This window comes from Amblyraja radiata, chromosome 15 (genome assembly GCF_010909765.2).
Source record: "Amblyraja radiata isolate CabotCenter1 chromosome 15, sAmbRad1.1.pri, whole genome shotgun sequence".
Lineage (NCBI taxonomy): Eukaryota > Metazoa > Chordata > Chondrichthyes > Rajiformes > Rajidae > Amblyraja > Amblyraja radiata.
In genome coordinates, this window is record NC_045970.1 from 33,228,729 (window position 1) to 33,254,304 (window position 25,576).

Genomic DNA, 25,576 nt, shown 5'->3' on the forward strand with positions numbered 1-25,576 from the left:
ATGTCTTTCAGTTCTCTTAATTTTTAAGAAAGTTATGGCCATTTCACTGTCCTCGATCACAGCTTTTGTGTTAAGTCAATGGAAAATCAATAGGGAACAAGATGCTAATTTCCGAGTATGAAAATGGCGATAACTTTTTTAATACTGAAGATATGAAAGTGAATTAGGTGTTAAATTAAACTTATTTTTGTGCTTTATCTGATGGGATAAATTGCAGACTTGATTTTTAAAATCTCAAAATTTTGTAACATTGCTACACCGTGCTTTAGCCATCTTAATTACCGCGCCAACCTTCCTGTTCATCGCGGTGTGTGTCTGTATCACCTTGCCTTTGCACCGTGTGAATTTCACTCAGCTCTCCCCCCGCTTGCCCTGTCTCCGCCATAACGGGCTGGTGAAGGAAGCGATGTGTGCGTGTGTTCCATTGATAGTCGACGTTCCAGTTGCCGGTTTTAATCGCCTAAGTGGGACAGGCCCATAACATTTCCTTTCATGTTTTCTTTCTCTATCATTCCTTTAATCCCATCCTTCTTTAATCTACATAATTTTTTATCAAAGATCAGGCATTAAAATCTGTGCTGATTTTGAAGGATCATTAGCAATTCTTCAGTCTGATTGTTTGGTTAAGGATATAAACTGATCTTCCAGCTACAGTAGTGGACCTTCATGTCATTGAAGTTTTAGCAGAATCCATTGAAAATTCAATCTAAACAAGATTTGGTCCATTCACTTAATGTTGATTCTAAAAAAATGCTCTGTTGGGTGTTGCAGATATTAATGTACAAAACTTGCTCCTTGTAGACAGAGTGCACTCAGCATAGAAAACTTAAACACAAAAATATTTACCTAACATTTTATTGCAACTCTTTGAAACAAAAAGTGATTAAAAATTATATAGTGAAAAGCTATTTATTGCAATAGAAGATACAAAGCTTATAAACAACTACGAGAAACTTTACAAAACCATAGACATACTTCAACTTTGCACGCAAAAGATAGCTGAAGCGGGTGTCTTTATTTTAAGAAACAGCAACAAAGAGACAGAATAGACGTCAAACTTCTGAAGAAAATCTGCTCTGGTCATTTCCTAAATGTCATAAAGTCCAATTAAATTGACCTCAGCTCAACTTCACAGGTGGAATTTAGAATATTTTTTGAGTAGCCATGTGAAATGCAGTGACTATCTAGTTTAGTATGATATAAGCACTATCAATGCAAATCAAATCTGCAGATAAAAAGTATACAACTTGTGTACAATTGATTGGAAACCAGATCCTGCTATTTTTATCCATGTGTGGTATCATCTTCTACAAAGTCTTTAGCTTGTTCAGCTGTGATCACATCAATGTGACTGACCTGTAAAAGATTTATTTTTAAAGAAAATGTAAACACACAGTTTTACTACAACCCAGGTACATAAAAGTTTATCAAATCAGAAGGCACTATTTATAGATAAAGGAGAAACGTGACAAGAAGTGCTTTGAAAAGCTGGACAAAGTGTTACCAAGAAGGAAGTCTATACTTCAGTAAGTTAAATTAAAAAAAACATTAGATTGATTCCTTGAGTGAAAGTGTTGATGTACAAGAGGTGGAACAGGTCAAGCCTAGACTAATTGAAGATAAAAATGAAGTGATCTTACCAAATTAAAGTTTTGAGAACTGATAAAGTGGATGCTTAATTCATCTAATGGAGATGCCTCGAACCAGGAGATAATTTCTGAACAAGGGATTTCCGATTTTAAAGCAAGGAGTAACAACTATTTCACACGTGGGTTGTACATCTTTATGCCCAGGCGGCTGTGAAGGCAGTCACCAATTATATTTAAGACTGAGACTGATAAGATTTTTAAACTCAAGGGAATGGGGAGAAAGCAGGAAAGTGATGTTGAGGCCAAGATTGGATCAGTCATGAGCTCAATGAGTGTCAGGGGCAGTTTATTAATCTACTCTTGCCTATGTTCTAAAACCTGCAACTTTATCCAAAAATGTTATGGTAAAATAAAGGTGTTGCAGTGCTTTCAGATCCGAGGTGTTCCATGTTTAAAAAAAATCTTCAAAAATGCATTAATTGAAGAAGTTATTGCATTACACATCAATGAAAGACTTTGATTTTAAATATATTAAGTTACTCAAGGTGTAATTTAATTTCCTTTAACTTACAGGAAAGCATAATTTCTTCAGAGGCAAGTTTAGGACTTGACTTAGAGTACACAGTCTGATGAGAGGTCACACGTATTGAAATTGAAGTGATTGTACAATTGAGAATTTAGCCTTGCCAAAGGGCTAAGGCTGATATAAAAGCTTGACAAATCTTGTTCCTAGAACCCTGCGCATCCCAGAAACAGCTTGGGTTGTAGAAAGGGGAACAAACGTAGTCTACACTGGCCACAATTATATTCTCAGTTAGTTCATAATATAGGTTCATTGTGAATGTTCAAATTTGATATAATAGCATTGTTAAGGTAAAGATTGGGGAAAACAGCAGACTACATTAGGATCAGCATTCACTAAGTAATGTACAGCAGGCCCTTCATTAGTATGCTATTCATATCCAGCAGCAGCACGATGGGCCGAATAACCTTCTACTAAGCTATAGTTCCAAGATTCCATATCTCTAACAACCTAGTCAAGATCCAGGAAGTTATACAGCACAGAAACATGCTCTTCAGCCCAACTTGACCATGCAAACCAAGATGCCCCTTATGCACTAGTCCAACTATTACATATATACTGCCCATAGAAAGAGATGGCCCATTCTCAGCAAGCCAAGTGGGATAGTGGTTCAGTCTTCTTGAATGAGATACAATAAACAGCAAAGGGTGACAAGATTTTTTATAGTTTAGTTTAGAGATACAGCGCGAAACAAGCCCATCGGCCCACCAGGACCATGCCGACAAGTGATCCACATACAGTGGCACTATGCTATACACTAGGGACAATTTACAATTTTACCAAAGCCAATTAACCTACAAACCTGTACGTCTTTTAAGTGGGAGGAAACAGGAGCACCCAAGGAAAACCCACGCGGTCACGCACAAATGGGGAGAACGTACAAACTCCGTACACAGCACCTTAGTCAGAATCGAACCTGGGACACTGGCGCTGCGCTACCATAAAAATATTATTTACATTTTAACCATTCCCATGTACAAAAAGACACCGACAGACAAAATTAAACATAGCGCAACTATATTGGTACCAGTGAACTCCAGCTAAATACTTGTAAACAGCCTCGTTTGATACATCCTTGGACATCTCCTGATTGCAAAGTTGGCTGATCGGTTTGGATTCCCTCCTAGCCTCTCCCTCCCAACTCACCTAACACCCGCTTCCTTTCCATCTGGTCACCAATGAAACGCAGCAAATTTCCCATTTTAAGAGATTTGTTTGTTAACAACTGTTCAAATAAAGCAGCTTGAATATAAAGCGAGTAGGTTACGACATCCACTTTACTTATGAAATTACCTTATTCCTGAATTTCACTCCATAAAACTTGTCTGCTGATTCGAGCAATTCTGGCCTGAATGTAGTCGTAATGAACTGGGCATGTGCGGAAAGTTCGGATATCATATCTATTGTGGAAAAGATTGTTAGGATGTTAAAAAGAGAGCAAAATTACAATTTACAAACCTACTCAAGCATCAAATAATTGCCATTGAAAATTAAAACAGATTTTAAAGGGTGGAACTGAGTTACTAAAGCACAGATTCCATTTACAAGAAGAACTTGAGTGTATCAACAATCTTGACAGAATTTGTGTGTAGTCTGGTGGATTGCCAGGTACCTGGCAGATAAGGCAACCCATCTGTCCATCTCATTTGACCTTGTATCTACAGCTGCAAACATGCTCCTCTGTCCCCAGAACGCCCACAAACAATCAAAACATCACCAATGGTTCAGCAGATCCCAATAAATGTACATTAGATATTTTATCGTGAATTCTCCCGCCATTCTTACCCTTCCTAATAATAATAATAATAATAATAATAATACATTTTATTTATGGGCGCCTTTCAAGAGTCTCAAGGACACCTTACAAATATTGAGCATGTAGAGGAAAAACATGTAAGGGGAATGAAATAAATAGTAGAGACATGACTAGTACACAGGAGGAGGAGGAGCCATCTTGGTGAACGGCTGCTAGCCAGCAGCCGTCCGTCTTAAATTCGTTTTTTTAAAAATAGTTTTTAGTGAGTCCTGTTTTTTTGTTTGTAGGGGATATGGTCTTTTAATGTGGGGGGGTAGGTGTTACTTTATTTATAGGTCCCTACCTGGTCGGTGTGGCAGCCTTTTTTCCGGGCTGCCCGTCGACCCGTCCTCGTGGCCTACCAGCGGGCTTGGAGCGCCGTTTCTTGGCGGGAACCACCCAGCACCTCGGCCTGGGTGGCGGCACAGCATTGGAGCGCTGGAGCGGAGCGGAGAGGGCGATGCCTTGCCTGGGTCGCCGCGCTGGAGCTCTGGCGAGCTGGACCGCCGTGAGCAACATCTCCGGGCTGCGGGTTTGCGGAGCGGAGAGGCGGCGTGCGGAGAGACGGCGTGCGTAGAGGCGGCAAGGCGGCAGTGCGGAGAACGGGCGCCGACTTTTTTCATCTGGAGCCTGGGAGCGCCAAACCGGCGCGGCCTTGTCGGCTTCGGCAGCCGCGGGCTCCAACCAAGAAGCGGCCGTTCCAAGTGGCCCAGCCGCCGAAAGGACTCTCCCGACGCCGGGGCAAGACCACCCGGTGAGAACGGCCAGGGACATCGGGCCTCCGTACAGGCAATTGCGGTGGCCTCAATAGGCCTGACTTTGGGGTGAACATGGGGTGGGGACTGGACATTTTTTTGTCTAATTGTAGTCCTGTAGGTCTGTGTCCAAGATGGCTGCCGTGAAGGGAGAGTGGACGCTGGCGCGCTTTGGCTGCCGCTGCTCTCTTTTCACACTGTGTTTTTGATTTTCTGTTTTTGGATTGAATTCTGTTTTTAATTTGTGTCACTGTGATGTCTTTAATTACTTGTTTTATTCCGATTATATGTTTCTATTCCGATTACTATGTAAGGTGTCCTTGAGATGTATGAAAGGCGCCCATTAAATAAAATTTATTATTATTATTATTACACAAAGTAGACAGAATTCAATACAAAACACAGTATGAGGCAATTAATGCACAGATGAAAAGGGACGGGGCCGTGGGGCTAAGGATAGGCAGAGGTGAAGAGATGGGTCTTGAGGCGGGACTGGAAGATGGTGAGGGACACGGAATTGCGGATCAGTTGGGGGAGGGAGTTCCAGAGCCTGGGAGCTGCCCTGGAGAAGGCTCTGTCCCCAAAACTGCAGAGGTTGGACTTGTGGATGGAGAGGAGACCGGCTGATGTGGATCTGAGGGACCGTGAGGGTTGGTAGGGGGAGAGGAGGTCAGTGAGATATGGGGGGGCCAGATGGTGGAAGGCTTTGTAGGTGAGGACCAGGATTTTGTAGGTGATCCGGTGGGAGATGGGAAGCCAGTGAAGTTGTTTGTGGACTGGAGTGATGTGATGCCAGCATTTGGTGTGGGTGATGAGTCGGGCGGCTGCGTTCTGGACCAGTTGGAGTCGGTTGATGTAGGTGGAGCTGATGCCAAGGAGAAGTGAGTTGCAATAGTCCAGTCGGGAGGAGATGAAGGCATGGATGAGTCTTTCAGCAGCGGGCGGTGGGAGAGAGGGTCTGAGTTTGGCGATGTTGCGGAGAAGAAAGAAGGAGGTTTTAATGACATGGCGGATGTGAGGCTCAAGGGAGAGGGTGGAATCAAAGATCACGCCAAGGTTGCGGGCCTGGGGAGATGGGGAGACAGTGGTGCCGTCGATGGTGAGAGTGGGGTTATTGATTTTGCTGAGTGTGGCTTTGAAGCCTATGAGGAGGAATTCTGTCTTATCGCTGTTGAGTTTGAGGAAGTTATGTTGCATCCAGGTTTTTATAGCTGACAAACAGGAGTTGATATGGGAGAGGTGGGGGTTGTGGGGGGATTTGGTGCCAAGGTAAATCTGGGTGTCATCAGTGTAACAGTGGAAGTCCAGATTGAAGTGGCGGAGTATCTGACCAAGGGGGAGGATGTAGATGATGAAGAGGATGGGGCCGAGTACGGAGCCTTGGGGAACGCCTTGAGTGACTGCGGCTGTAGCAGAGGTGTGGTTGTGGAGAGAGATGAACCTAACCCAACAGAATTAGTTCTTGTACCTTACATTTGTCCTGCCAATATAACAGTGCACTGGCAAGGACCCAAGTCTTTTTCACCCTTCAAGTGTTGATTTACACCATTTAGAAGATATATTTTTAATTCTTTAGGTTAATCTCACGAAAGACTCGTATTGAAATGCAATTTGCTGTTGTTTCTTCACTCACTCATTCAGGTAATATTGTTTTGTAACAATGTTTATTTAAATTGCTGCCTTTGTGACATCCAAGTAATTTAGGAATATGGTGATTAGGTGCAGCCCAAATACAGATAGTCAAGCAGAAAAGTCCTCAACTTACTCACCATTAGTTGGCATCAGATTCTTCAAAAGATTTGTGGAATTCATCCAGCTCTGCATAACTTTACTCTTTGCGACTTCACAATATTTACACTTTTGGGTGGGGAAAAGAGTGGGTTAAGTGGGAGCATGGGAGCTAAAAGAACCCCTGTATCCCATGCCATGATCAGTGGATTCCATTGACTGCAATTGGGATAGCGGGTTACAGGGGAATGTATATTAATTATTTGTGGACTGCTTTTGGTGGATACTTGTTTTAATTATTGAGGTTTTTTTTTAATATCACATACTTATTGAATAAGTATGTAATATTTGTATGTAAGACTTGACGAATAAAGTATGTAAGATCCAGATCCAGACAGTCATGGCCAAGCATCATGTGCCGGGCGAAGTGGCAGATCTCATCCTGGACTATTACAACCAGTTCAGCATGAGAGTCTCATCAGGGTCAGTAACATCAGAGTGGCACAGACTGGAGGTTGGGATCATCACAGGCTATACCATCTCTGTGATCCTTTTTGCTTGGGCGATGAACATGATCGTCAAGTCTGCTGAGCCAGAGTGCCAGGGCCCTCGGACCAAGTCAGGAATGCGCCAACCACCAATCAGAGCCTTCATGGACGACCTGACTGTCACCACTGAGTCAGTGCCAGGAGGCAGGTGGATCCTGCAGGGGTTGGAGAAGCTGATTGGATGGGCAAGGATGAGGTTTAAGCCAGGAAAATCAAGGTCACTGGTGCTGAAGAAGGGCAGTCATGGACGGGTTCCACTTCAGCATCGAAGGGACACCAATCCCAACTGTCTCTGAAAGGCTAGTGAAGAGTCTTGGCAAGGTGTTTAACAGCAGCCTGAAGGATACAGCATCTGTCCAGGCAACCTGTCAGGAGCTGGAGAGTTGGTTGAGAGCAGTGGACTGGTCGGGTCTTCCCGGCAAGTTCAAGGCATGGATTTACCAGCATGGTATCCTGCCAACGATACTCTGGCCACTGCTTGTCTACGAAGTCCCAATATCCATCGTAGAGAGATTGGAGAGGAAAGTCAGCAGCTTTCTCAGAAGGTGGCTGGGACTGCCCAGGAGCCTTAGCAGCATCGCCCTTTACGGAAATAACACCAAGCTCCAGCTGCCCCTGAAGTCCCTGGAGGAGGAGTTCAAGGTGACTCGGGCCAGAGAGGTGATGCTGTACAGGGACTCCAGCGACCCCAAGGTGGCTCAAGCAGGGGTGGAGGTGAAAACTGGGAGGAAGTGGAGAGCCGGCAAAGCCGTGCTGCAAGCAGAGTCCCGGATACGCCACAGAGTCCTGGTGGGAGCAGTGACTCGGGGAATAGCAGGCCTGAGAATCTTCCCATCTCCCCAGTTTGACAAGGCCAAGGGGAAGGAGAGGCGCAGGCTGGTCCAGGAGGAAGTGAGGGCAGTGGTGGAGGAGGAGAGGTGTACCAGAGCAGTTGGATTGAGGCAGCAGGGAGCTTGGACAAGGTGGGAGCAGGCCATGGACCGAAAAGTCACATGGACTGAGCTCTGGCAGGCTGAACCACAGCGCATCAAGTTCCTGGTCCAGGCAGTGTATGATGTCCTCCCCAGCCCATCGAACCTCTTCATCTGGGGCAAAGCGGAATCTCCAGATTGCCCGCAATGCTCAGGCAACGGGACATTGGAACACATCCTGAGCTGTTGCCCAAAGGCTCTTGGGCAGGGCCGGTACACATGGCGTCACGACCAGGTTCTTAAACCCATTGCAGAAGCCATCAGCATGGGAATCAGCAGCTGTAGACGAAAACGCCCCACCACCCAGATGATCACCTTTGTGAAGGCCGGAGTGCAGCTGTCAAGAACCACAGCAGCCAGGAATCTGTCAGGAATCCTGGCCACTGCGCAGGACTGGCAGCTTTCCGTAGACCTGGTGAAACAGCTGAAGTTCCCACAGCACATTGCCACGACCACCCTGAGGCCAGATATCCTCCTGGTCTCAGAGGCGACCAAAAACATCGTCTTGTTGGAACTGACAGTGCCGTGGGAGGACCGTCTGGAGGAGGCCCACGAGAGGAAGATGACCAAATATGAAGAGCTGGTCATATAGACTGCCGTAAGCAGGGCTGGAAGGCAAAGTGTATGCCCATCGAGGTTGGCTGCAGAGGTTTTGCAGGGCAATCACTCTACAAAGCCTTGAGTGCACTGGGCATCAATGGAGTGGCGAGGAGAAGGGCCATCAAGAACACCACAGAGGCAGCGGAGAAGGCCTCGAGATGGCTCTGGATCAGGAGAGACGGTCCATGGGGAGGAGCGAATGCCACCTGAACACAAGTCGTGGTCTGATCAACCACGGCTGGGTCGCCTGGGTGAGGGTGGCTGATGTTGAAAGACCCGAAACACCCAATGACCCCAGGTTACATCACTGATGATGTGTCCAGGAGCATCTATCGGTGTATTTGTATCAAATGACTTGACTTGACTTACAACAGCATAGCAAATCAGAAAGTGAAGATAACCTGCCTATGCCAACTATTAAGCTTAATGATTTATACACAATCCTATGTTGTTATTTCTTCACTATCTGTAATTTAGATATAATTTTTGGCATGAATAGCGGAAGTTGATTAATCCCAGTGAAAAGAAAGAGAATTTAAGTTACAGATCACAATTTCGCTGTAATCTAAAATCACATGAAATCCGAGAAGCTTTAAGGTGAGGAGGGAAAAATTAAAAGGAACCCGAGGAGTAACTTTTTATTACACAGAGTGTAGTGGAAGAATGGAATGAGCAGCCAGCAGAGGTAGTTGAGGCAGGTACTATCACAATGTTTAAGAAATATTGAGACAGGTACATGGATAGGATAGGTTTAGTTGCATATGGACCAAACGCAGGCAGATGGGACTAGTGTAACATGTTGGTTGACATGGGCAAGTTGGGACGAAGAGCCAGATTCCACACTGTATGGCCCTCTTCATCCCTATCATTGACTAAAAATAAAATCTTGCTGTCTCAATGAGATTCCTTTTAATAGTATTTGAAAAACTCATGAATGGAGCAATATAAAATGCAGTTTAAAATCAACAAGGTTTTCTTTGAAAACTTTACCTGAAACAGCTTTTCTGTGTTGAGCATCCAGGGCCTGGTCGATTTCATCAAAGAGGTAAAAAGGAGCGGGGTCACATTTCTGAATGGCAAAGATTAAAGCAAGCGCCACGAGCGATTTCTGACCTCCAGAAAGCTGCTGCATTTCTCGCATTTCTCCTTGTTTTCCTGTAAAAGACACCTGCCAATGTAGAAAGTGGAATTACAATGCAGCACTACCAACATCTGCCAAGAAATTGTAAAATATATCAAGCATCAGTGACAAAGATTTAGAAATTAGCTTTTGGATGGTATAATCCTATCCTCTGGGAAAGTCCATAAGTTTATGTGTAAACCAGGGTTTGCTCTGTTTATGATGAATTTAAAGGACCCATTATTAGCACCAAGCACTACACGTGTGTATGCAGATGAAAATCTGACATGACTCCAGAATCTATCAGCAAAACAATTCTGATGAGGTGGAATCTGAAAAGAACATTGGGTGCAGAACAAAAATACTGAAACTTGTCAAATGAAATTAAATTTTGGAGTTTGTGCTTCCCATTCCTTAATCTAAATTTCCATAACCAGGTTGAAAAATGTAATTCCCCATGAGCATCTTAAAACAGGTGGATTTTATCTATAGTAACGATTTCTACAAAACAATGATGCAATTCTATGACTTCCAGAGAAGAAGGATCCTGACCCGAAACAACATCTGTCCATTCCCTCCACAGATACTGCCTGACCCGGTGAATTCCTCCAGCACTTGTGTTTCATTCTAAGACTTCCATCCTGGTTTATATTAAACTTGTGCCCATTGAAAAGTGAAAAACACCTGCAGATAATCCTGATCGACATCAATTATTTAATGTTGAAAACAATGAATGAGTGAAAGTGAAATTGCAGGCAGAGAACGTGATAAAATGACACACAATGGAATCAGTTACCCGAATGCCAACTCCTGTGAATTGATCAACAGATGGCACACTGCTCTGTGATGCACTGCCTTCACCTTCATCCTGCGATTGGCTTCCTTCCACGTCACCTTTCTTCATAACCAAGGATGCTTTACCACCTGGGACCAACTTTGTGAACACCTCACTGAAATTTTTGGATACCTAATCAAAATAACATGATCCGGCATTTTAGAATGATTCAAAGGATGAAAAATGACAATGCAGCCCAGACGCTTTGCTTTTATTAGTGGGTACACATATTCAATGCAGCAGAAGTGCAGCAGGTGCTACTGTGAAATCCAAAATGGATGAAATTTAACTGTTTAGTTAATGATTCTATATAAACACCCAGAGGAAATTGTAACTATCAGGAGAGGTTTTATGAACATATAAACTTACAGCAGAAGACACACAGCGCATCAAGGCTTCTGCTTGCTGTCATTTTACAGTGAATTCAGTAAGTTGTTTAGATGCAGTACATTTTCAAAAGACAAAAATGCTCCATTCAGTACCAGATTTTGTTTCCAATTAATAAAAAGTCATTACTGTAAACTGGTTTGCAGTTAGTTTTCAATTAATTGCTGAAGAAAGCAACAACAAATTTGTGTGGCGATATCATTTTATAATGAAATAAAATGTAATCAGCCAATTAAAATTTTGTGCAATGTAGGCTAAATTTGTACTTTCAATTTTCCTTGAATGCCACTTGCCATTTTAATAGTAATCCCTCACTGGCCAAACTCTAATACCTGCCTTACTGGCTGGCAAATTGTCATAGATAATGCCACCTACGTTTTGATACATTTTAACCATCTTCCCCCATCTCTAAAGATATTATCTTGATTCAGACATTTCCCGGTAGCCATGTTGGCTCTGGCATGTTAGTCTGCTGCACCCTTTAAATACTTTTTAAATGATATCTCAGGATTTCATGAATGGACAACTGGAAAAACTAAAGGCAAGATGGTCTCCACTGTAATACTGAAGTCAAAGTGCCTGCCTCACTGAATCTATAGACAAAGCGTTCACTATTGTTTAGCCATGTGATTAAAACTGCAACAAATCTTTTGGCCAAACTTTATATAAACAATAAAAATCATTGAAATCTCTTTTGATGATGCAAAGAAATAAGTCTGTAAAAAGTGAAACTGCAAATATCTAGCTTTGCTTTTAAATTAAGGCCACTAAAACACAAGCATGAAGATCAGAAATTTACAAGTGACTGAATCATTAAACAAGAAAATAAGATCTATTTTTAATTAAAATGAGCATTCCAATTTAGACTGCAAACAGAAGAGCATTCAGACATTTAATATAAATTAATTAACCCCGTAGATAATAAGAAAAATACTTCCAGGTTCCACCCTACAAATAGAAATCAGTTATATACTTGGGTTAGTCATTGAATACTCAAAATCCCTTGTCACAAACATTATGCTTGACCCTTGACAATAATTGTACTTAGTTTGTTCCAACATGGACTAATACAGCCAAATACCAGGTTCATTCAGCATGGGACCAAAGGTGCACTAGTTCCCCCACCCCCAAAGAAGGGTAGGCCGTCTTACTATTTTTCGCAATTTGATTGAACACATTGACTAGCTAGGATACTTCAGAAGTGGCCTAGCTACCCACGACACTATTACAAAATTAGTGACTAGCCAAGGTCCATGAATGTCCCACCGACCAGGGATCAGACTTGAAAACTACTGTGGATTGCTAAACCCTTGACATAAGCCACCTGTCCTATCATCACTATTTACACCAGGTATTAAAAAAGTTGATGTTGAACATCTACTGAAAATCAAACGATTGAAAACATATTGCAATGAAGGAAAAAACATGACTTTAGTTATAATGTATTAATCGCTAGATTTGTGAGCAAAACATCAAATAAGTTTTCACCAATTGATAAACTATTAATAGTACACAATATTTTACCTGTTTGAAGGTCAGCTGTATGGCTTCATATTTTCTCAACTCAAGCACATTCATAAGCTCCATGATGGACTTGTGGCCACGGTCAAGCTCCTCTTGACGTTTCATAAGCTTCTCCTTCTGTTCAGAGAAATTTATAAACTGGTCCAAGGCCTTCTTGTTGACGTGACTGTACTTCTTCAACTCCTGGTTACACTGTTCCAATTTCCGGAATAGCTGCAAATGACGGGGCAAAAAAGTGTGACAGTAGAAAGTCACTTTCATATACAAAACACACACAAAAAAGGCACATCTCAACAAACTTTAGATTACAAGTCATCTCTTATCAAAAACCTGTGAATCAATTTATGCTTAATAGTTGCTGCTCTAAATATGGCAAAATATTACGACAGTATTGTTAGTTGAAAAATGTATTAATGGGTTCATTTATTCCAGTTTTAACCAAGGTATCTAAAAAGAAATATTTACTGCAGATGCAGTTTACAAAAGTGACCAAACTACTGGAGTAACTCAGCAGATCAGGCAGCATCTCTGGAAACCATGTATAGGCGATGTTTCAGGTCGGGACCATGTTCAGACTCGCCACAAGGAGCTCAAATACTTGTTGACAAATGAAACTGCAGATACTGGTTCCTGAAGAAGGGCCCCCAAAGCATCACCTAATGTCCTCCAGAGATGCTGCCTGACCCGCTGAGTTACTCCAGCATTTTGTGTCTTTTTTATTTAAAAAATAATTGTACTAGAGCCTCATGCCAAATTTCCTTATCCATAGATTCATCTTTGTCTCCTGTTTATTGCTTTGAATATTTTTATTTATACACGCAGAGCTGATGACTTCATCTGAAATATTAACCAAGTGATTGTAGAAATATGTATGGGGGAACTAAATTAACAACAGTATGGATGCATTGCACCGTCCCTAATGTATACAACAATAAAACTAATCATAATCAATAATTACATAATTAAGATCAATTAAATTGGATATTAATTCAACTCCCTTACTGAATGCTACACTGCTTCTTGAAATTTGCACCTCACAGTGCAGTCATCAGCCCATACTGTAAAAAAATGTTTGTGATTGTAGGCTTATTGGCCAGCCTAAATTGCTCTTCATCAGTAGGTGGGTGATAGAATCAGAGGCGAGTTGCTGGGCATATGGGGGAGAATAATATGGATTTATTATGATCAATGTAAAATGGTGCTCAAGGGTCAGTATGGACTCAATGGGCTGAAGGACACAAAGTGCTGGATCAGTGGGTTAGGCAGAACTCTGGAGAGGTCTGAAGAAAGGTCTCGACCTGATACACCACCTATCCATGTTCTTCAGAAATGCTGCCTGACCTGCTGAATTACTCCAGCACTTTGTGTATTAATCAGCATCTGCAGTTCCTTGTTTCTACAATGGGTTGAAGTGCTCATTTTCATATTTTAGGACTTGATAAACTGTAGTTTATCTAAAACATTTTTTCCCCAGCAAAAATAAGTGGAGAAGATACAAAAAGTCACTTGCAATGAATGAATCCAGATCATACCAGAATGGAAGATCATACCAATTCAACAAGACTTAACAAAACAGAGCTCCTTTCCACAGAAAATGGAAAGCTGATGATCTAATACTTTTAATAGCATACCAGAAGGGGTTTCTTGGACAGATTTAGAGAAGATATTTCCACTCAGGTCTTAGGGGTAAGGGAATCAAGAGTTATTGGGAAAAAGCCGGAACGGGGTACTGATTTTGGATTGTCAGCCATGATCATATTGAATGGTTGTGCTGGCTCGAAGGGTCGAATGGCCTACTCCTATACATATTTTCTATCTTTCTATAATGTTGAACATTACCATAAAGAGCTGCTTAGGTGACTAGAAAAATGAACATTTAATGAACAGCAGGATAAACACACGAAGAATAAGAAAGGCAAAGGATATGCCAATGAGGCTAAATGGAAAAAGGCGACTCGTGTGCAGTAAGACGACAGGCACGATCGAACAGGAATAGCTTGTTTCCGGACTGCAGATGCAATATAATTATGCAACACAAATTATTAAATGATTCACTCCGCCTGCAGATGGTGCTCATAACCTTCTGCTGATCTTTAAGTAAATGGATTGCCCTTAATCAGTGCTCCAATAATGTACTGAATCAATAATTCTTTATCATTATATGTACCTCAGAATTATGTACACCTTGTCAGACAGAATTTAGTGCCAAATGCATTTTGTTCTCGATTGCTCAATTTGCCAGCCCATTGGGGTTCCATTAGGGAACATTAAGATAATAGCAGGTGATCCTAAATTGAAAAGCTCAATATCTTTACTACGGTTTAAGCCTCCACACAGACTTGCCTTCAATGAAAAGCAAGTTATAGAGAATAAAGTGCAAATTTAGTGACTTCCCAATGTACAGAAATGTGCATTTTATTTCTAGCAACAAGGAGCTGTAAATTCTGGTTTACTAAAATAAAAGTCCTGGAGTATTCCAGTGGGTCAGGCAGCATCTCTGGAGAACATGGATCAGTGATGTTTCAACTCAGGACCCTTCTTCAGGAACCAACAACTGCAGTTCTTTGTGTCAACCAGCATCTGCAGTTCCTTGCGGCAGTCTCGTCTATTGTCACCCAATCATGTTCTCAAGAGATGCTGCCTGGCCCGTTGAGTTACTCCAGCACATTGTGTCTTTTTTTTTGTTGCAATTTATTTCTTCCATTGCATTTCTACCTGTGCCAAAGCCCAAGAGAAAGGAACAAAATAATCAAACTGTAAGTAATTTTCTTGAAGTCTGGAGAAGGTTGATGAAATTATATTTTATTATTAAATAATTTTAGCTTAAAATATCAAAATGCAAAAGCATGCAAACACCACCACTTGGAAGTTGCCTTCCACAACGTGCACTATCCTGTCTTGGAAATACATGTCTGTTCCTTCACTGTCAATGGATCAAAATCCTAAAAATCTTTCTCCAACAGCATTGCGAGTACTCTCACACCTGAAGGACTGCAACAGTTCGAGATGGCAGCACAACAGAAGCCATTTTCTTCACAAGATGCCAATTTCCCCCACATACATTACCTGCTTGAGGCTCAATGTTTGGTATTTTTCAAAAGCCTCCTGTGGCAATGAGCCCAATTCTCTGATTTTCTTCATGCATTCTTCTTTTTTCTTAAGCAACATGCCCTGCCGGTTTGTCATCTTCTCCAGCTCCTTTGTGTCATGGTTGATAGCTTCCATGTGATCTTTCTCCATGTTCTTCCAGCGATCCATGCTTTTAATTCGATCTTTGGATTCCACTTCTGTTTTGTCTATCAGAGAATCCAGTTCTGTAAAACACATCTGATGTTTTAGCACAGATTTTGCGGAAGGGAAAAGGCAACTGTTTATCTTCAGTGCTCAGTTATCTCTACAACAATCACCCTAATCCAATATTAACAGTGAACTCACCAGATGTTAATGGTCAACATCCCAAGAACTAATCTTGTTTAGAAAATTAAGAATCATGGACTGTTTCCCTAATACCAGCTACTGCAGTCAAAAAATGCTTAATGAGTATTTGTTCACTTGAGTTCATTCAATTACACTATATAAATAAAATTGATTCATGGCTTCTGTCGTTAAAGGATGCAGCAATTAAATTCATACACCTGGAGTATAATTTATGCTTACACAATTACTTTATAATCATGCAATAACCTGCAGTGTTTTATTTTTATAAAACATCAATTGTAAATCTTGTGACTTCGAAGAACACGGATCGTGATATAAGAGTAATGGGTCATAAGGTTTCTAAAATTGTGCAACTTTATGACTACATGCGCTTTACAAAATAAGAGTCACAGAGTCTGATTTATACAGCACAGAAACAGGCCCTTTGGCCCAACTTGTCCAGGCCGACTAAGATGCCACATCAACCTTAGTCCTATCTGCCTGCATTTGGCCAATATCCTTCTAAACCTTTCCTGTCCATGTATCTGTCCAATTCTTTGAATAGCCAGAAATCCTTTTTGTAAAGGAGTGATTCCTGACACACTGTAACCTTTACTAAGAGTTTATTATAGCACATGGCACACACGTCCCAGCACTGACTGCATCCAGCCTTCAGGCGTACCGGGACCAAGTGGGAGGAAACAAAGGGAGGATATCACAGTTATATTAATATGATGGGGCGTGGTTAATGGCGATGAGGTAGCTACATTATAGGTTGCATGCATAAACCATCTACATCCTTCCCCTTACAAATTAAACAAGTTACGGCAATGGCAGGTTGGTTATACAGTACCTGCAAAGCTAAACGAAGTCTCCGTATCGAGCCGGAGGTTTGACAATCCGACCCGAGCGAGTGCGCACTGCACCCTCACCCTCCCCACCCGAAAGAATAGGAGGAGGGACAGGAACAGGAACAGGAGGGAGAGAGAAGGTAGGTGGAGACCCAAGCTTGAAAGGGGAACCAAGAGGCACAGGTGAACCAGGTGAAACAGAAGGGGTTGAATGAGCAGAATTCTGAGAGAGAGAAGGCCTGACAGGGGACGACAGGGCCGGAGAAGCGAACCCTAGAAGAGCAGGGGGAGGAGACCGAGGCAAACGGACCGACCGGGGCATGCAGGGGCAGGCTATTGTAGAAGCGGCTGTCGCTGCTGATGCGGGGCAAGAGAGTTGCAATCCGGACAGGAGGCCACCCTGGCCTTGATGTACTTTGCCATGCCCGGCCAATAATATTGTTCCTGGGCATGCGAGATAGTGGCATCTGCCCCGGGTTGCCCCATGTGGGCAGCGTTGAAGTACAAACCGTGCAGCGAGGCAGGGACGACCACCTTGTGTCCCTTGATGATAATACCGTCCCGGAGCACCAACTCATCGCGAACCAGAAAAAAGGGGTGGACGCCAGCAGGCAATGAAGTCCGTTTGATAGGCCACCTGCGCTTGATGACAGCAGCAAGTGGCTGCAGGTCAGGGTCGTTAGCGGTGTGCTCAACCAGGCACTGGAGCTGCTTGGAAGGGACGAAGTTTACGTTCAGTACCTGTAGGTCTGCCTGCTCGAAGGGGTGCTGGTCGCAGGAAATGTGGCCAACATATGGGACCTCAGGCACCTGGAACCTGCATTTTGACTGGTTCAGCTTTAGATTGATCTGACGTGCGCGGTCCAGAATCTGTCGGAGGTGGCGGTCATGTTCAGCCACATCCCTTCCATAGACCAGAATGTCGTCCACAATAATCGTGCAGGGCAGACCTGCAAACAATTGTTCCATAGAACGCTGGAATACCTCACTGGTGGAGTTGATGCCGAACGGCATCCGCAAAAATTTAAACCTGCCGAAGGGCGTACCGAATGTGGTCAAGTCCGAGGAACGTTTGTCCAGGGGTATTTGCCATAATGAACTCCTGGCATCGAGGACGGAAAACACCGTGGCTTGTCCGACCTGGGCGGCAACATCTTCAACAGTCCTCATAGGGTAGTGGGGCCGCTTAATCGCCAGATTCAAGTCCTTAGGGTTGATGCATACCCGTATTTCATTCTTCCCTTTCTTCATTGTGGCGACCATGGTGGAGACCCATTCGGTGGGATCGCTGACAGCCTCCAGCACTCCCATGTTAACCATATCCTTCAGCATAGCCTCCACCTTGCCCTTCATGGCGAACGACACCCTGTGAGGTGGGCGGATCACAGACACCACGGAGGGGTCTGTTGCGATTTTATACACCAGCGGCAGCTTCCCCAACTTGTCGTCGAACATGTCCGGGTACTCGGATAGTGGATCCATCACTGCTTGCACCTCGTGGACCGTACGGTCGAAGGACACCAGACCAAGATCCTGGCAGGCCTGGTTGCTCAGTAGAGTTACACAGTCGCAATCCAGAATAAAGAACGACAGGTCACGGGATGATTTCTGTAGCACACAATGGAAGGTCGCCCTCCCCACAGGTGTTAGCTCCTCTCCCCCATAGGCACGCAAAACAGAGCGATCTGCAGTCAACAGCTCATTATTTCTTATCTTGTGAAACAGTGATGTTGACATTACGTTCACTTTTGCCCCCGTATCCAGCTTCGCAGAGAAGGACTTATTGTTCACGGTAATGAGCACAGATGGATTGGGGAGGCGAGATCGGCTGTGGAGGAGAGTGTAAACACTTGCATCTCCCATGGAATAGCTGAGCTCAGAGCTGGGGGCAGTGTCGACAGAGGACTGAGAATCCATCTCACTATCAACTTGCTGAAGGTTGTTTAGGAATTGTCTAGGAGCTGAGGGCACATTCCCACGGGACCGGCAGGCAGCTGCAAAGTGGTTCATTTTCCTACAGAAATTGCAAGATTTCCCAAGAGCTGGGCACTGTGACTCCGTGGGGTGAACATAATTACAGTTTGGACACTTCTGAGAGCGCGGGACCCGAGATGTACGAACGGGCCGCGGTGGAGGGCGAAAGTTGCCCTGCATACGTCGTTGTCCAGCAACACCAGTCAGATTTATGGCTCGGCTGTCAGATCCCCTCTGCCCATGCGGAGGGGTAACCACTTCGGCGATGCGGCACGCATGCATTGCTTGAGTCAGGGTTAGGTCAGGCCGTTGCAGCAAGTCGGCACGTAGTTTCTGGTCGAGCATGCCAGTGACGAGAATGTCCCTGGTGAGCTGGTCGCGCATGGTCTCAAAATGGCACCGCTGAGCAAGGTAGCGCAGGTCAGCGATGAAACACTCGACAGGATCGTCCGGCTGCTGCTTCCGTGAGAAAAACCTAGCCCGCTCCAATATGCGGTTGGAGGGCAGGTCGCAAATCTCTGCAAACTTGCGCAAAAGACATACCGGGTCATCGGCAGATTCAGCTGGCTCGACAGGCTGGCCGTTGTCATCCAGGACCGCTGGATCGTAGACGAAAGCCTGAGCTCTCTTCATGGCGTCGGGACCGGCCAGGTTAAGCAGGAGTGAGGCTTTGACCGCGGCTGGGTCATTCCGGTGCGCAATGTTGACGAAGTGAGTGTAATCCATCACAAAAGTCGACCATCGCTCCGCAATGTCAGCGTCAAAGACAAGGGGAGATGGCTTTCGGCATGAGGATGCCATATCAAGGGAAACCCAACACTGGGCACTCAGGAGACAAATAAAAGAAAACCGGTAAACGGGAGGCGTGCGTTTAACTAGCTGACACCATGTAAAGGAGTGATTCCTGACACACTAACCTTTACTAAGAGTTTATTATAGCACATGGCACACACGTCCCAGCACTGACTGCATCCAGCCTTCAGGCGTACCGGGACCAAGTGGGAGGAAACAAAGGGAGGATATCACAGTTATACTAATATGATGGGGCGTGGTTAATGGTGATGAGGTAGCTACATTATAGGTTGCATGCATAAACCATCTACACTTTTAATTTACAAAAATCTTTAGTTCAAATATGGAAATTTTCAACAGTTCCCTTCCATAATGCTGTTGAGCCAACGACAATCAAGAAATATCAAAACTGAATTTGGGAGTTGTGGATTAGTTAAGGGTATGCAAAAAATGTTAATATATCAACCAAACATTAAATAACTAAATGGTTGAATGGTTCAAAGACTGAACAGCCTTTTTATTGTTGTTATCATGCTACTGAACCATCCTACCAACAACTAGAGAGCAGTCCTGAACTACTATTTACCTCATTGGAGACCCTTGGACTATCTTTGATCGGACTTTACTGGCTAAATGTTATTCACGTTACTCCCTTTATCATGCATCTGGCCCATTCTAAGTCATGTGTGCGACCAAAAAGATGAAAATTTGTGGAATACATCTCTTTTAATTATGAAAGCATTACAGGTATATTGTTTTGTGCTGCATATATGATTCTCTTTTCTTCGGTTTTCAATATAAATTTTATGTGTTACGCTGACAATGTTTGTTTAGGGTAAGAGGTCAAATATGGCTGGTCACGTGTGTGACACCACATGGACAGTTTACAAACTCTGAATTTTAAATAGCTAGAATGTTCATATCTTTCGCAGACATGCATTATAGTTCTGTAGGTAGGAAAATAGCGATGAATAAGATGAATCTCTTACAATAATTTTTTTGTATCACTTTGTGATGACATCTGGTCACGTGTGACATTTTGGTTCACTTTCCAAAGAATGGGCCATCTGTATACCGTGGATGGCTCGATTGTAATCACGTATTGTCTTTCTGCTGACTGGTTCGCACAAAACAATAGCTTTTCATTGTACCTTGGTACACGTGACAATAAACTAAACTCAAATTGCTGTTTTTAGGATGGGAGTAACAACAATAGCTTGTCCAACATTATGTGACTGACTGAAGTACGAAGCTTACAAATACTTTATTTGCCACTATATTTACTGCAGCAAAGTCCCAACGCCAATATAGCACTGAGAACATCTGCTCCATCTTCTGCTGATCCCATGCCTGTGTTATTTTAAGTTATTTCAGTATTTCCCCCCCGACTAAAAATAATCTCAGCTCTTATTCAAAACTTTGCTGCTAAGTTTTGCTTACCCAGAATCTGTGCTCATCAGCCTACACTGCCCCTTATGTCAAAGCACCCAATGCATTTCAAAATGCTTCAAAAATATTTAACTTTCTTTAAAGTCCAATTTTTACCAATTATTTAATACCTTTTTCTGCATTCAATTATGTGTTGTAAATGTTATACCATTTTTGTTATATCACAATTTGTTGCCATTAAACAGTAATGCAGCCTGCACAATCTTTAGGCAATCTCCCAACCTTTAAGAGTTTTGCCTTTCAATTTTACTTCAATTGAGGATTAATCTACTGTAGCACTCACATCGTGAGATGAGTAAATAAAGAATAAATCAAATTCGGCTAGGTATAAAGCCTGTACTTCTAATGCTGAATAGCATACAAAATTAATTAGCAGAACCATGGCGAAAGAGCATGGGAATGGGACTGATCTACCTGGCATGAACGCAGTGCTCTTATGTTGTTATTCTATAACTTAGAACGAAGACAAAAACCATATTGGCACTTAAAATGGTTCCAACCTTCTGTACGTGACGTAGTCTCCTTCACACGCTTGTTTATGGCCTCCAATTCAGAAGTTGTGGCATTTAGAGCAGTCTTGCCTTCAGTTTCTCGTAGGTCATTTAACTCCTAAGTAAAGAAAGTACACAATTAAATTAATCAAATCTTAATACCTATTCTGTTCGATTAGTAATAGTAAATTGCAAAATGCACAGCCAATTTCAATTAGGTACAACAAAGCACAAGATTTCAATGAACATATCACAACAGGTTTAAATTTGTTGTGCAAAATACTCAATAACTTTTTATTTAGCAAAAAAATATGGATTATTGGTGGCAGAAGAAAAACCTTTACTTCTGTTATGTGTAAGAAGGAACTTCAGATGCTGGTTTATGAAGATAGACACAAAAAGCTGGAGTAACTCAGCGGGACAGGCAGCATCTCCGGAGAGAAGGAATGGGTGACGTTTCGGGTCGAGATCCTTCTTCAGACTGGATAGGGATAAGGGAAACGATAGATATAGATGGTACACAAAAAAGCTGGAGAAACTCAGCGGATGCAGCAGCATCTATGGAGCGAAGGAAATAGGCAACGTTTCGGGCCGAAACCCTTCTTCAGACTGATCTGGGGAGGGAGGGGCGGGGACAAGAAAGGAAAAAGGAGGAGGAGCCCGAAGGCTGGGGGATGGGAGGAGACAGCAGGGGGACTGAGGAAGGGGAGGACATAGCAAGGACTAACAAAATTGGGAGAATTCGATGTTCATGCCCCCAGGATGCAGACTCCCCAAGCGGAATATGAGGTGCTGTTCCCCCAATTTCTGGTGCTGCTCGCTGTGGCCATGGAGGAGACCCAGGACAGAGAGGTCGGAGATGGAGTGGGAGGGGGAGTTGAAGTGCTGAGCCACAGGGAGGTCAGCTTGGTTATTGCGGACCGAGCGGAGGTGTTCGGCGAAACGATCGCCCAACCTCCGCTTGGTCTCACCGATATAGATCTGCTGACATCTAGAGCAGCGGATGCAATAGATGAGGTTGGAGGAGATGCAGGTAAACCTCTGTCGCACCTGGAACGACTGCTTGGGTCCTTGAACGGAGTTGAGGGGGGAGGTAAAGGGACAAGTGCCCGGGGAGGGGGTGGTACGAGAGGGAAGGGAAGAATTGGCAAGGGAGTTATGGAGGGAGCGGTCTTTGCGGAAGGCAGATATGGGGGGAGATGGGAAGATGTGGCGAGTGGTGGGGTCACGTTGGATATAGATGGTGATGTGGAGAGATAAAGAACAATGAATGAAAAATATGCAAAAAAGTAACAATGATAAAGGAAACAGGCTGTTTGTAAGCTGTTTGTAAGGTTAAAATGAGAAGCTGTGCGACTTGAGTGGGGGAGGGAGAGAGAGGGAATGCCGTGGCTACCTGTACTGGGAGAAATCAATATTCATACCACTGAGCTGTACGTAGCCCAAGCGAAATATAAGATGCAGTTTCTCCAATTTGCATTTAGCCTCACTCTGACAACAGAGGAGACCGAGGATAGAAAGGTCAGTGTAGGAACGGGAAGGAGAATTAAAGTGTCCAGCAACCGGGAGATCAGGTTGGTTCACGCGGGCTGAGCGAAGGTGTTCCACGAAACAATCGCCCAGTTTGCGTTTGGTCTTGCCGATGTATAAGAGTCCACATCTTGAACAACGGATACAGTACGGTTGGAGGAGGTGCAAGTGAACTTCTGCCTAACCTGAAAGGACTGTCGGTGTCCCTGGACAGAGTTGAGGGAGGAGGTATAGCAACAGGTGTTGCATCTTCTGCGTTTGCATGGGAAGGTACCTGGGGAGGGGGTGGTTTGGGTGGGAAGGGATGTTAAGCAGGGAGTTGCGGAGGGAACGGTCTCTGCGGAAGGCGGAAAGGGATGGAGATGGGAAAATGTGGCTAGTGGTGGGATACCATTGGAGGTGGCAGACAATTCGGAGGATTATGTGTTGTATGCGACGGCTGAGGAGGTGGAGGGTAAGGACTAGGGGAGGGGGAGCAAGGGCAGAGTTGTGGGGAACCGAGGAGACCCTAGTGAGGGCCTCATCTATGATGGGAGAGGGGAACCCCCATTCTCTAAAGAATGAGGACATCCCGCATGTTCTAGTATGCATGTTCAAGATTGGGAGTAGGGGATAGCGTCTTTGCAGGAAGCAGGGTGGGAAGAAAACGTCACCTATTCCTTCTCTCCAGAGATGCTGCCTGTCCTGCTGTGTTACTCCAGATTTTTGTGTCTGTCTTTATTCCTGTTAAGTAGCAATATTTGGAATTTGTGGGAGCTCTTGGGATTATCAGATTTGTGGGAGCTTGTACATTACAAGTAGTGATTCCCAGGATTGGTGTTTTTGATAAGACAGGGGGCTGCAAAAACTGCCTCTCTGCGAATGTGTCAGCTGGCTGCACAGTAATTTAATCCCTGTGGCATTCATCCTGGACAGCTGCATTCAAAGGCCATCAATCACCTTATATAGATAAGGAAGCTTGTTTTTTCTACAGTATATTCTGTAAAAGTGTTAGTCCAGTGTCTTTTGTCTCTCGTCATCTTCAGTCCTTTAGTTACAGTTCCATAGTTTCTTTGTTCTGTTAGTTATGATATATTCCGTTTTTATTTATGGTCTGCAGATATTTTAATACTTTGCTCTGATGCTGTATAATTGTTGCGCTTGAATAAAATCAAGTCAAGTCAATTTTATTTGTCACATACACATACAAGATGTGCAGTGAAATGAGAGTGGCAATGCCTGCAGATTGTACAAAAACAACAGAACAGAATAGAACAGAATCAGTATTTACATGTTAGGGAAAAAAATGTTTTAAAAGACACACCAGTAAATTAGTCCCGGGTGAGATAAGAGTTTACAGCCCTGATGGCCTGTGGGAAGAAACCCGTCTCATCCTCTCTGTTTTCACAGTATATCAGCGGAGGCGTTTGCCTGACCGTAGCAGCTGGACCAGTCCGTTGCTGGGGTGGTAGGGGTCCCCCATAATGTTGTTGGCTCTGGATCTGCACTTCCTGGTGTATAGGTCCTGCAGGGGGGCGAGTGTAGTTCCCATAGTGCATTCAGCCAAACGCACTACTCTCTGAAGAGCCTTCCTGTCCTGGGCAGAGCTGTTCCGAAACCAGATTATGATGTTGCCGGACATGATGCTTTCTACAGCCCCAGAGTAGAAGCACTGAAGGATCCTCAGAGAGATTCCGAATTTCCTCAGCTGCCTGAGGTGGTAAAGGCGCTGCCTTGCCTTACTCACCAGTGCAGCAGTGTGTGTTAGATTTTAAAAAATTTAAGATTTTAAAATGTTACTACTGTACTTGACAAATCATTGAAAATTCAAAGATCCTGCAGGATTTCAGGATCAGTGTACATAAATTCAGCAGATCTGGTCAACTGGTCAATACGTCCTATATGAAAGCTTTGTAATGTTGATTAAAATTCAAATCGTGTGCTGATTCTTCCAAAACATGGAAATTAATTAGCATCATTTCAAAATGCTGTTGCATAAATTTCCAGCATTTTGTTGTGAATTATTACTCCAAAACGTTATTTTACCTGCTCAACTTGGTCCAAGCGCTTCCTTAAATTTTCACTGAGATACGTCTCCAACCTGGTCATTATACCTTCTAACTTAATCCGTTCATTTAAAAGTTGCCGGTTATCCTAAACAGACAAATTAAAAGTAAAACAATCTTAAAAATCAGATGCACATCTGACACCAACCTATCATCAGCATTGACTCACTGCCCTATTTTTCACCTGGCTACGGATCAGTGTTTTAAGTTGGTAGGAAATGTCTGAGACCAGATGCTAGCAATTTTCCCCAAAATCATATCAAACATCAATCCTCTTGACATAAACTCAGTACGTGCTTTGTTTGATCAATCCTGCCATAATTAAAAAAAACTCTACTATAACCCATTAACTGTGGTACTAAACCACCCTGTTTCTCACACCATGGACATGCATCTTCTCGAAACTGGTTATTTTCCGAAGTAATTATTCTTTACCATTGCTGTTATAGGTAGATTCAAATGAGCAATTGTTCCTTTCTTATTATATTTCACATTTTCTCATTTGATCATGAAAATTCTGCTAAACTATACAGCAAAGAGGCAGGAAATTTTAGCAGCTTGTCAAGACCAGGAAATAATATAACATTTTGTA

The 25,576-nt window shown here is 43.4% G+C and overlaps 1 protein-coding gene across 1 annotated transcript in view; it reads right to left on the reverse strand.

Moving 5' to 3' along the window:
• Nucleotides 1–895: 895 nt before the first annotated feature.
• Nucleotides 896–25,576, reverse strand: part of smc3 (structural maintenance of chromosomes 3) — a 65,214-nt gene continuing 40,533 nt past the window's right edge. The window contains exons 22-29 of the mRNA XM_033033992.1: nt 24,965–25,072; nt 21,419–21,527; nt 15,502–15,749; nt 12,436–12,648; nt 10,486–10,656; nt 9,560–9,737; nt 3,466–3,572; nt 896–1,356 (exon numbers count right to left, since the gene is read on the reverse strand). Coding sequence (XP_032889883.1) covers nt 1,285–1,356; nt 3,466–3,572; nt 9,560–9,737; nt 10,486–10,656; nt 12,436–12,648; nt 15,502–15,749; nt 21,419–21,527; nt 24,965–25,072 — 1,206 coding nt within the window. The 3' untranslated portion in view covers nt 896–1,284. The remainder of the gene's footprint in view (nt 1,357–3,465; nt 3,573–9,559; nt 9,738–10,485; nt 10,657–12,435; nt 12,649–15,501; nt 15,750–21,418; nt 21,528–24,964; nt 25,073–25,576) is intronic.